This window comes from Lemur catta, chromosome 11, assembly GCF_020740605.2.
Source record: "Lemur catta isolate mLemCat1 chromosome 11, mLemCat1.pri, whole genome shotgun sequence".
NCBI classification, from domain to species: Eukaryota; Metazoa; Chordata; class Mammalia; order Primates; family Lemuridae; genus Lemur; species Lemur catta.
The window spans coordinates 18,781,403-18,793,952 of record NC_059138.1 but is presented as its reverse complement, the minus strand read 5'-3'; the positions used below and the strand labels follow the sequence as shown (position 1 = coordinate 18,793,952).

At 34.0% G+C, this 12,550-nt stretch overlaps 1 protein-coding gene across 3 annotated transcripts in view; it reads left to right on the top strand.

The window, feature by feature from the left end:
• Positions 1 to 12,550, top strand: part of MKLN1 (muskelin 1) — a 264,096-nt gene that overhangs the window by 201,713 nt on the left and 49,833 nt on the right. For all 3 annotated transcript variants that reach the window (XM_045565477.1, XM_045565479.1, XM_045565476.1), the window contains 2 exons: positions 1,682 to 1,747; positions 11,246 to 11,358. In XM_045565477.1, the coding sequence (XP_045421433.1) occupies positions 1,682 to 1,747; positions 11,246 to 11,358 (179 nt within the window). The remainder of the gene's footprint in view (positions 1 to 1,681; positions 1,748 to 11,245; positions 11,359 to 12,550) is intronic.

Genomic DNA, 12,550 nt, shown 5'->3' with positions numbered 1-12,550 from the left:
CATTCTCCTATTTTATGAGTCATGTATCAGGTAATTTTCTTTAAAGACATACTTGTAGCAAACAGATTGTAATTGTGTATTTGCAGACTAATGGATTAAATATATAAAATGCAAACATACTGAAAATGAATTTATTTTAGTGCTTTCTTAATCTGTTCTTGAAAGTGGTGATACTGACCATTGAGGGGGAAGAAAGAGAAAAAGGGCAAAGTTTCAATGATAATGAGCTGTAAAATCTATTTTTTTGATTGATTGATTGATTGATTGAGATAGTCTCTCACTCTGTTTCCCGGGCTAGAGTGCCGTGGCATCAGCCTAGTTCACAGCAACCTCAAACTCTTGGGCTCAAGCAATCCTTCTGCCTCAGCCTCCCGAGTAGCTGGGAGTACAGGTGTGCACCATCATGCCCGGCTAATTTTCTCTATGTATTTTAGTTGTCCAACTGATTTCTTTCTATTTTTTAGTAGAGACAGGGTCTTGCTCTTGCTCAGGCTGATCTCGAACTCCTGAGCTCAAACGATCCACCTGCCTCAGCCTCCCAGAGTGCTAGGATTACAGGCATGAGCCACCACACCCGGCCATGAGCTGCGAAATCTAGAAGGCTTAATTTATCTATTGAAGGGAGAAAGAAGTTGCAAGAAACTTCTGAATGGTTAGCCACTGAATACAGTCGTAATGAAAAGCTTCAGTTTTGCATCTTATTTTCCATATATAAGAAGTGACATTTCAGTCATTTTTGTAGCACCCCTGTGAAAGTAGTATAAAATTGGATGTTTTTCTCAGTTTTACATGGGAGAAAGCTGATACAGCAAAACTTATTAGTTGATGTAATATATTTCAATTAATGGAAGAGTTACAAAGAAAACCTTAGGCTTTCTGGTATATATCAAGTAAGACATTAGAATCCTGTAGCCTATTGAACCGTTGAAATGATTATCTAAGATTTGTTGTAAAGTAAAAGTAGATATAAATTGAACAGGTTTCTCCTTCAGAAGTTTAAAAAGTTTCACTGATTATATTTAAAGTGCTTATAAAGCTCTGTGATGATGATAAGAATTGAAGTAAAGTAAAATCTTATATTTTGTCAATACTCAAAGTAGTTGGAAATTAGGTTGGAACTGATTTCTGAAATATTGGCCCAAAATTATTACAGTAAGAAAATTATCATGAATATGAAACTTGATAGCATCTTAGTTTTCTGTAACTAGTTTTATGAACTTTAAAACTGCGCATTATACTAATAAACTATGCCTGGAATAAAGGCCCAAGATCTAATTTGGTAATTTTTTCCACTTTTACTTTGGTACTCAATTAGTTTAGAGATTTTTTTTTTACGTTTTTTGAGTCCAACACCTTAACCACTCAACCATCACAGTCTCTGTTTTATGTTTTTAGGTAATATCCTATGTCTTTGCTGATTTATGGCATTGGTCATAAATAAATTAAAAATAGCTTCCAATTACATTAGCATCCTAAAAGCATTTGGAAAAAAGAGCAAGGTTATTCTAAACATAGATTTAAGTCATACTATTCTTTTTATGAGTCTTTTTACTTATTCTTAATAATTTCAAAGAATAAGTGTGGGTTATTTTTACTACTCATAACAGACTTGTGAATGAAGTTACTCCAGATTTGCAGTTCTTTGTTATTCCTTTAAAAGAAAATGTTATTTCTACTTCAGGTGATGGAGAAGATAACCGGCCAGGAATGAGAGGAGGCCATCAGATGGTTATTGATGTTCAAACAGGTGAGTAACCCTTGCCTATGGAAAGCAAAATCTTTAAAAGATAATACATTTTTAAATTTCAGGTAAGTACGAATGCACTTCTTTCCATTCATTGAAAAGGTTAGATGTTACTAGCTATAACCAAGTAGCAAAGAAAGTAAGCATTAACCACATGGGTAACCTAAAGCAGGCTATGGGAGGTGAGAAAGGGAAGGCTGCTGCACAAATTAAATTCTATTACCTAAAAGAAGTACAGTGTGCAGCCCTCTATGTGTGTGTGTGCATGAGCATGTGGGTTGTATTTTCATGGAAAATGGGAATATTTCTAGATTTTCAGTGCATTTATATGTTATTGCAATAATATAGCAATTATTGGAATAAAAGAGAATTAAGATATATCTTTAGAGGAGAAGATATTAGGTAGCTAAGTGTTAAGTCCATTAATTACTAAACACTGTTCATAAGCCTATAAATAATTTGTTTTAGTTGTTCTTCTTTGCTGCCTTTTAAATTTTATTCTGTAACTTGGTACCAAAAATTTTTCTTAGGTTTCTAAGCCTAGGACAACTTAAATACTATTATATTTAGAGATTAATGCCAAAATTTTAATAGGTCTCAAATTAGCATCTTGAAAAGCAAACAATACCAAAAATCTAGGATAATTGTGTTTTATTATTTGATTTTAGAAAACTTTATTGGAAAATACCAGTATTCACCCAAGTAATACTTTATACTTTTTAAGAGTAATACTCAGTTCTGTTATGCTAACTCATAGTGCTTCAGGAATAAAAAAAATTGCTTTTATAGACTCAAAACTAGTTACAAATAAAAATTGTTGCAATGTGGCTACTAAATATTTTTGGCATGAATGTATTTTTATAACATTTTTATAAGTAATAAGAAAAATTATAATTTTTCATTTAGAATTAACTGCTAAATTTGAATGGTAACCTCTGAACTGGTTCTAGAGTATAATCACAGTCTCTTTGAAAAGCATTCATTTCAAGGTATAGGAATTTGCTTTCCTAATCTTGACCACTCTCTCCAAACCCCCTCCTGCCCTAGGCTTGAATCATCAATAGAGTCTTAGAAATCTTTTTTCTGCCTGAGAGTCTAATAAATATCCATATGTTTCTTTATTAAAGAGTCAGATTTATATACAAATTTTTTATCCATAAAAATTAAATAATTTATGAAAAAAGAATATTTGTGTTTAGACTGACTACAGTAGCTTTTGTTTTGAACGAAGTGGAATTTGTAATGCCTTTCTTTTTCTCCCTCAGTACTATAAGGAAAATATTAAGCCCTTTTTTAAAAACTTTGCTAATAATATAGTAAAGGAGAGTATTTATTTGAAAAGATCCTTTACTTTTCTAAGCAAAATACACTTTCTTTAAATGTGAGAGTAATATGGTTTACCTTAATATTTAAAGCTCTCCTTTTCTGGGGGCAGGAGGAAGTTTCATAGTGCTTACTGTGTTGATTATTATGGGAGATGGGACCATATGTGATAGGTGAAGTACATGCATAAGAAAAGAGAAGGAAATTTTCTTCTTTTTTATAATCCATGAAATTTGAAGATGGAAAATAAAAAGATTTAAATGATAGGCAAGTGTTACGACAGAACTTAGTATGAGGAATGTCATTGAGGATTAAAATCTAACTTTTCAGGTCAGAGATTCTTGAATTGGAATACTTACAGTGGAGTCATAAAGGTTTAAATATTTTTCTATAATATCTTTGTTTTACGCATTAAGGACAGGATTTCAGCAAACTTTTGGTGGTGAGACTTACCCCTACTCCCTTTAAAAAAATATTTCAAAGAGAGTAAGAGAGTTGAGTAACATTTATTTGATTTACTTTAGAAATAATAATTATAATAAAGCATAGTGAGAGTGATTATTACACTGATGGAATTTTACTCCAGTTGGGATCTTTAAAGGAGTAATCTCTTTTTGATAGCTTCTGAGGATTTATTATAGGTTAGCAAAGGTCTATAAAGAAAAATTGGCCTGTATCCACACTTCAGTAGTGAAACTAGTTTATAGAAAGTAATAAGGCCGGGTGCAGTGGCTCACACCTGTAATCCTAGCACTCTGGGAGGCTGAGGCGGGTGGATCGTTTGAGCTCAGGAGTTCGAGACCAGCCTGAGAATGAGCAAGACCCTGTCTCTACTACAAATAGAAAGAAATTATATGGACAACTAAAAATATACACAGAAAAAATTAGCCAGGCATGGTGGCGCATACCTGTAGTCCCAGCTACTCGGGAGGCTGAGGCAGGAGGATTGCTTGAGCCCAGGAGTTTGAGGTTGCTGTGAGCTAGGCTGACGCCACAGCACTCTAGCCTGGGCAACAGAGTGAGACTCTTGTCTCAAAAAAAAAAAAAAGGGAAGAAAGAAAGTAATAGATGTTTTGGAAATATATTTTTAAGCAAATATTTCTACCATAGAAAATTTAGAGACTTATCCTGTTAGTAGAGGAATTTTAATTTAGAGCCATTTTGTGTGTGTTCTAAGTGCTTTAGGCCCCTGAGTGCTGACAGAAGTAGATTTTTCAACCTTTAAAAGAAACCAAAAACTGAAAGTATAGTATAGCTTAATGATCATGGGTGGTTCACTTAATATAAAGTTGTCCCTAACTCAACTCAAGTACTCATGATGTTCAGTATGTTACCATTGCTGCTTATAGTGTAGAAACAGTACCAACTATACATGAATGCTGAAGTCAAAAGTTTTTAACCAGATTCAGGTGATCCTTGTTATGAGTAATAGAGATGGCTTGTAAAACATTTTGGTGTGGAATCTCTCTTCTTTTTGCTTTTCAAAAAAGTTTAAAAAGTACTTTTCAAAGAAGAGCTATCTGAGACCTCTCATCCCCATTTTGGTATCTTGATATAGGAGTTGGAATAGGAGTGGTGATGCCTTTTTCATTTGTTGACCGTAGAGGGGAAAACTAGAAGAAACATATACCAAAATATCGACATTAGTTATGTCTGGGTGGTGCAATTACCAGTGGTCTAAAATTTCTTCTTTAAAACGTATTATTAAAAATTTCTACAATTGATAAATATTATAAGTTGGAGAAAGTTTTATTCACCAGCATTCCTTTTAAGAAGGGAACTGTATTTATTTGTGAAGGTGCTTTGGGGCACAAAGTAAAATATTGAGGAGACCTGATTGTAGAAGGAATTATTTTTGTGATACTAAGAAAAATTAGTTGTTTGGACCAGAGAAAGGGAACAAGAAAAAGAGATAATGGTAGTGGAACTGGCAGAATGGCAGAATATCATATTTTGTGACGTGACCCTCTCTTCCCTCACCAGAGTCTTGGTTTTCTCTAGTAAAATTGATTTGGGAGTGGATTTTTATTTGTTTATTTTTTGGTAGGCACTAGTGAAGCAGCTAGGTTTGGGGTTCAAATTGAGGTAGGGCAGAAGTGAGACACCCTCTAAGGATTCAGGTGTCTAGAAGCAGAGAGAAATAAAAGGAAATATGCCCTGGGATTCAAACAAGTTATATAAAAAGCTTTGAACTATAACAAGACTCTGAAATTATAGTTCAGCTTAAATTTAGACAGGTCTCTGGTTGTGAGTACGGGTAATCCAGGAATCTGCTCTGATCAGGAGAAATAGTCTAAGGAACTTCCTTTTGTGTTTTTGTTTGTATAACCTGACAAAATTTTACTATTGAAATGTCTTAAAGCCATGTAAAAATTTTTGAAAAACAGTTTAAAACATTTTGAAAAGCAGTGTTGAGGGTAAAAATAATTCACCCATAATCCCACATTCTAAAAAAAACCAATGTAATTTGGTATATTTGTTTCATCTTTTATATATGCTGTCCTAATTGGTGTTTTAGAATGGAAGGGAAACCATAAATATACTTAAATTTTTTTAAAAAGATATTAAAATACATTTAAGAATTTTACTGATGATGATCATGTAGGTTTAGTAGTAAAGAATGACTTTCTTTAAGTAGAGTTTGAAGAACCTGGAAATTCCATCTTAACAAAGTTGGTACGTAAGTAGTAAAATATAGTTTAAAGAAGCCCAGTCATTATTTTAAGTGTGCATTTTGAAGGTTTCTAGAACAAGGGCTCTTCATCAAAGTTAAATGCAATATTTTGTCTGTCTGCACATTTTTCTGAGAAGAGAATCTATGGCTTCAGATTATCAAAGAGACTCCTAAATCAGAAAATAAAGAATACCTTCATTAAAATAAAACTGCATAAAGTTCACATGTTTATTTAATGTGGCTTGCTTTTTTTGTTTGTTTGTTTTTACTTTTTTAGGGGCAGGATCTCTCTCTGTTGTCCAGGCTGAAGTGCAGGGGCCCAATTATACTTCACTGTAACCTTGAATTCCTGGGCTCAAGCAATCTTCCTGCCTCAGCCTCCCAAGTAGCTGTGACTTCAGGTGCATGCCACCACGCCTGGCTAATTTTTTTATTTTTTCTAGAGACAAGTTCTTGCTATGTTGCCCAAGCTGGTCTTGAACTCCTGGCCTCAAGTGATCCTCCTGCCTCTGCCTCCCAAAGTGCTGGGATTACAGGTGTGAGCCACCGCGCTTTGCCTGTGGCCTTGTATTTTAAAGCAGTTGTTGCCTCCTAGTGTTTCATATACCTTGTTTTCTTAGCTATTAAAAATTTTAATAGTACTTAAATTTTATTTCCTTTTTTAGTCTATAGTTTTTTTCCATATTGCTATGTTCTCTGAGGATAGAGTGACCATTAGAAAAAGTGTGTAGTGGCATCAATTTTGCTATTTAATTTTCAAAGCTTTCTTCCATCCTAAGGGAATCCTATCATTTATACCGTGGTGGAGCAGGAATGTAGTATTTTTTCCTACTGGATTTGTATGTCAGTTTTATTGATTGTAAACCCTCTGTGCTTAAGATTCTTCACCTGTGAATTGGGTTTCAACTCTGGGTAAAATAAAGTGACTAGTAAGAGAGAAAAGGCATGTCTGCTTTGTTTCATTGTGGAAGTCTGTTCAGTTAGAAACGTAAGTGTCCATTGTATTTGGCTGTTCTTGGTAGTTCTAACTCTCATTACATTTTGAGAACCTGCAGTACAAACTTTCCCCTTTTACCCCAGCTCAGTTAGAATAGGCATTAAGACTCAGGCAAAGCCAAATATTTGGAAGTGAGTAAATGTGAGTTTTGGTTGTTGAGTACATTTGTTACTACAAGTGTATTCATATGGCCGTATTTCTGAAGTGATGTGCATCTTTTTCTTTCATACAGTTATCAGAAAGGAATTCTGAAATGCAGACTTAATTAAGAATACAACGTGTATTGTCATAGACATAAAATGCAACCTTTTAGCAAGGAAAGTAACAGATCAGTCTCTAGATAGTTTTGTAATTATAGTTTTATGTAAGAATACAGCTCTAAAAAGAAGGCAGATGAATTCAGTTGATAATCTGCTGGGTCATGATGATAGTTCAAGGGAATGGTTTAAGGAGGGAAGAGTAAAGAGCATATAAAATGTCTTTCCCCTTATAATTTATTCCTGTCTTCACAAATTCTCAGGTCAATTTAAGGTCTTACTAAACTACACTTTCAGAAGGATTTAAACTCTTAATCTGAATGTCCTGACAGGGTTTCATTTTTACCTTGAAGATAAATTTGTGTTTCTTAAAACCTTGCTTTTTTCTATTTCATTTGTTTTTCTCTTGGTGTGTAGTTAAACTAAGAATTAAGCAACTTCCTTCACCAGCCTGTTAACCTTTCTTCTGCCTCTTTTGATACATGTATTTTGGGCAAGGCTATGTCAGTTTATGCATTCTATACAGTTTCAAAGTGAAAAAACTGATTTAATTACAAATGTAGTGTGCCATCTTGTGGAGGATTATGCAGTCAGCAGTCTTACTTCTAAAAATCATAGCAGAATGATAGTACAATTGGGCACTTAAAATAAAAAGCCTGTTTCATTGTGCCAAATGGTGTGAAGATACTGAAGTCTTTACATGTTATTTTTAACATGTCTACCTTATTTTTAGTGCATATAAGATGTTTATATTGGTACTACTGGCAGTAAGTAGCTTTGGGGTTTATTTGGAGCTGGTACCAAATTGGTACATATATTCTGTACCAAAGAATATGGTTGAATTTTAGTTTTTGTGGCTTGAGTAAGGATTGATTGATTGGTGATTGATTCAGTGTTTTAGAATGAAATTTGTTTGGCATTTTGAAGATAGGCTTTATTGGCCGCTTCATATCTAATCCCTCTCATTCCCTGGCTCTTCCTTTTCATTTTGTCCTGTATGCTGCAAGTTCAGACCTTACCTTGTCACATCTCTGCTTAAAATCTACTGTGGCTTCTCCATTGTCTGTATGGAGTCAAGTTCATTTAACTCCTTCCATGGTCTGACCACTGCCTGTCTTGTCCACCTCCTACCCATGTGTTCTTTTAAATCAGACAATATGTTTATTCATGACGCAGTTTAACCATTTTACATGCATTATTTAATTTAATTCTCATAGTGGCTTTATGAGGTAGGTACTGTATCACATTTTACAGATTAGGAACTTGGTGGTGGTCACACAGCTGTGATGATAGAGCTAGGATTGTAGCCGAGGTCTGTCTGACTTCAGAGTACTTTTAACACTTTTGATGTGTTTTTCCTGTCTCTAACTTTTGTTGTTCTTTTATTGTGCTTGAAAAGTCGTCTTTTCAGTCCCCCATCCTGCCTGTCAGAACACAAAGGCACCTTCTAATGCATAGGTCAAATACCACTGTCACCACAAAACCTTTTCTAAATCCTGTCAACCAGATATACTCTCTTCCCTTTTTTTGAACACTCATGGTGCTTTTTATCTTTCTTGTGACACTTAGTCTGCCCTTCATTATGATGATCTATGCACCTGTTTTATATTCTTGACTAGATTGTAAACTCCTTGAGGATAGGGACTATGCCTTTTTTCATTTTATTGTCTAATGTGCTTTGCCAATTCAGATCAGTACTCAAAAAATATTGAATAAACATTCCCCTAAATGCTGGAAGAAACATAGTCACTATAGCCTGTGTTCCATTAAGAGAAAATATAGAGAAAGCGTTGCTCCTAAAAGAGGATTGTACTACCCTAGGATGTCCACAAATAATAGAACCTATAAACATGCGAATGGACTTCCGGTAAACCAATCTACTACCCTGCTGCAAATACTAATGCTTTTTCTTTTCTCTTTTCTACTTCCTTACTTCTCTCTACAGTTCTCTCCAATTATTTCCATAATTTTTAAAGGTCTTTGATATCCTTTATGCATTAAGTAATACTTTTGTTGGTGTTTGTTTCTAGATAACAATTCATCTTCAAATGACTTAAATGATTAGATGATTTAATTTTAAAATTTTGTTACGCATTTTCATTCAGGTACGTCAAAATGTTCAGTTTCATTCGATTCATTTAATTTTACTATTACACTTCAACTGGGACCACAAAGCTTTCATGGATAGGAATGACATCTTGGCTTAATTCCATTGGGATGCTTACTCTGTGCCAGATTTTATTTTGCTCAGCTATCAATGAGGCTGTTGTGGAAATGTGGGTTTTCTTTGCTGTGAGAATTTATGCGTACAAAGAGACCTGCTTTTCAAAAAGAACATTGAGAACCCAGAGCCCAAGAGGAAAGGTTATTAAAGTTAATGAACCAGGGTAACCTTATCCAGAGGGTACCCAGAAACACTGTAAAACAAAAGGTCAGTTGCTATTGCTATTTTAGTTATAGACCACCACTCCCGCCCTCTTCAGCTTCATAATTTAACAGGGTTAATTATCCTTATAGTGAGGCCTTGGCAAATAATTTTTAAGCAGGACGAAAATTCTTTAATTTTTTTTTCATGTAAAATTATGTGTCTGGGCATTACTATGTGCCATTTTGGAAATAGAATGTTACTTAACTGATGATAATGGATTGTTTTGTAGTTCTGAGATGTAACAGTTACTAGTAGTTTACAGTAATTGCCATTATTTCACATTTGTACAGTGCCAAAAGTGTCCTAGGTACTGAATTAGACATGTAATAAGATACGATAATACTGTTTATTTTATCTGTGGTACTTAGCAAGTACAAAGTTTTTTATTTTCCTGCATGTTAAAGGTAGAAATGCTGTTCATGGTTGACAGCCTTCAGAATGTTTTCATGTAACTTGTATCTGAATAACCTCATAACACTGAGAGTTTTCAAATGAAAAAACTAAGACACAGGGAAGTTAAATGACCTGTACTTGATCACCCAGTTAGCACTAGCACTCAGTCCTGCTCCAGTGGGCTGTTCTTACCCAGAGAGCAGTAAAGCATGGTTTTGATTTCTACAGGTTATTAAGGGATGGAATAGACATTTTACATAGAAAATTTACGTAAGAGTTTGAAATCATATGAAAATATGACCAATTTTCTGGAAGACAGCCCAACTCCACCAATGGCAAAAGGTTTCTTAAATAGTATTACAGTATTTCCAAGTGCACTTTGAATTGTAACCCTTCATGGTGGGACAAAATTTAAATGATAGCCACCATATATACAGGCGTAGAGCATGTCAGAGAGTAGATTGCTATACAGTTTTCCTGTAGTGTTTTATTTAACTTTGAACAATAAATTGGTGGGCTTAGACGTAAGACAATTACACAAGGGAAAAATATTTGAAGAAAAAAAAGGCACTATTTAAAGAAGTATCTATGATGCACAGTGTTATATGTAAAGATTCATTATTCATTGAGCAAGAAGTCAGTGTTTTAGTGATAAAGCCCATGAATATAATAGACATTTCAGAGTCAGAAGAAACCAAATTCTCAAAATACCTAGAATTATTCTAGATACCTAGAATGATTTAACTGAGCAGTTAAATCTACCACAATATATTTGGAAAAATTCCCCCCCAGTTTCCATAGGAATATCAAAACTATATACCACTTTATTTTTAAGATAGCTAACTTACAGCTAGTTTTAACCATTGTTTTTGATATTGCAGTAGAGAGAAACCACCTTTAATGTGACTTTCTGTGTTTTCAGAAACAGCTAGATATATAAGACTTATGATTATGTAATACTTTTATACTGTATATTCCTCTGGGGTTTCTGTTTTTTACAACTGAGTAAAAAACTCTACAGGTCTTCAAGTGGTTAAAAAGTGGTTACATTGTTAAGAAGCTGGTAAATGTAAACTTTCCATGGCCTAACAGAAACTCCTAAACTGGCTACACATCACATTCATCTGGGATACTTTTAAAAATTACAGCCTCTTTTTTTACCCACTAGAGACCTATGGACTCAGAATCCTGGGACCTGCCTGCTGGTTATCTGTATGTTTCTCAAAATAGTGGTTCTGCAGCATTCATGTTTAGGAAATACTAGAATAGTATATATTTTGGAGGGTTACCAATTTTAAAATCATACTTTAAAATTTATTTAGATGTACCTTTTTAAATGACCTTAGAAACAACTGGCTAGGTCTGGGTGCCTATGCTTATATTTGTTCTTATGTTCTTTTTTTTACACATATTTTTCTGATTTTCATAGAGACTGTTTATTTGTTTGGTGGCTGGGATGGAACACAAGATCTTGCTGACTTCTGGGCATACAGTGTGAAGGACAACCAGTGGACATGTATCTCGAGAGACACTGAGAAAGAGGCAAGTTCTCAGACTTTTCATACATCTATATTACAATGGCGTGTGGGTGTACACTTCTTTTTCTGCACGATTGTATTCTTCTCTAACATCTATTAGCAGTGGTAGCAAAAGAATTTGTAGTAAACAAGTTTAAGTACTCTTGCATTTCCCCTTCTATACCTGGCTCTTCAGCTACTGATACAGAAACACATCTAGTAATATTAATATTTTATAGGGATAATAGAAATGGGTATTTTTACATCATTTAGTTTTTAAACTACTTTAGCCCAGAAATGTAACTCTGTAACTATCTGTATTTTTTTTCGTGTCCTTGTCACCTCTGTTCTTATTTTCAACGTTCATCTTATTTTTATTTCCTCTGGATAAATATGCTTTTGGTATTTTGGCCCCTCACTATCTCACTATTTTGACCCCTTACTGTTTCACTATTTATCAGTTTTCATGAATGATATATATTTTATTTTTAATTAAAATTGTATATATATGCATGTGTATGTCTATCTATACATATGCACATGAATAGGATGAATAGTGAATAAGATGGCCTGGGTTTATGGCTTTGAATTAAACAAGTGCATGATTATACACTTGGGTAAAGCAAGTATCAGCTCATTTATTATTTTTTCAAATCTTTATAGAACTTTTTTATTGCACCCTCCATTTAAGCTGTTTCAGATTATGAAGAAAAATAAACTGTAACAAAATAGTAGAAGCTGCAAAGGAAAAGGGGAGTAAGAAACCTAATTCAAAACCCGTTGATTTTGATCTAGAAAGGCCATTTCCAAAGATCTGGTGCTGTATCGTTAATCCTAGGAAACTGGGTTCTTACTTATGTGGAACTGTGTTCCAGGGATTAATCATTTGGGTAGTTTTTATTTTTTCAAAAAGATCTTGAAATTCTGATTTCTTTTTCTTACCCCTGGTAAAAGTATATAAAAATGGCCTTCCCTTTTCAGTATTGAAGTACTTTTTTCTGAAATGATTATTTCTGTCTTCCTCAAAAATAAAGATAGATCTAAAAAAAAATACCTAACTTATTTCTACTAAACTATTTTAAATCTAGGTTGATTACATCCATAATTACTCTTGCAGTAAGCCTAGGATTCATCCTTAAGTCCTCCCTCTTCATCACTGAATGTATCTAATTAGTGCCTAACTTCCAACAGTTCCAGCATCCAAATGACATTTCAAA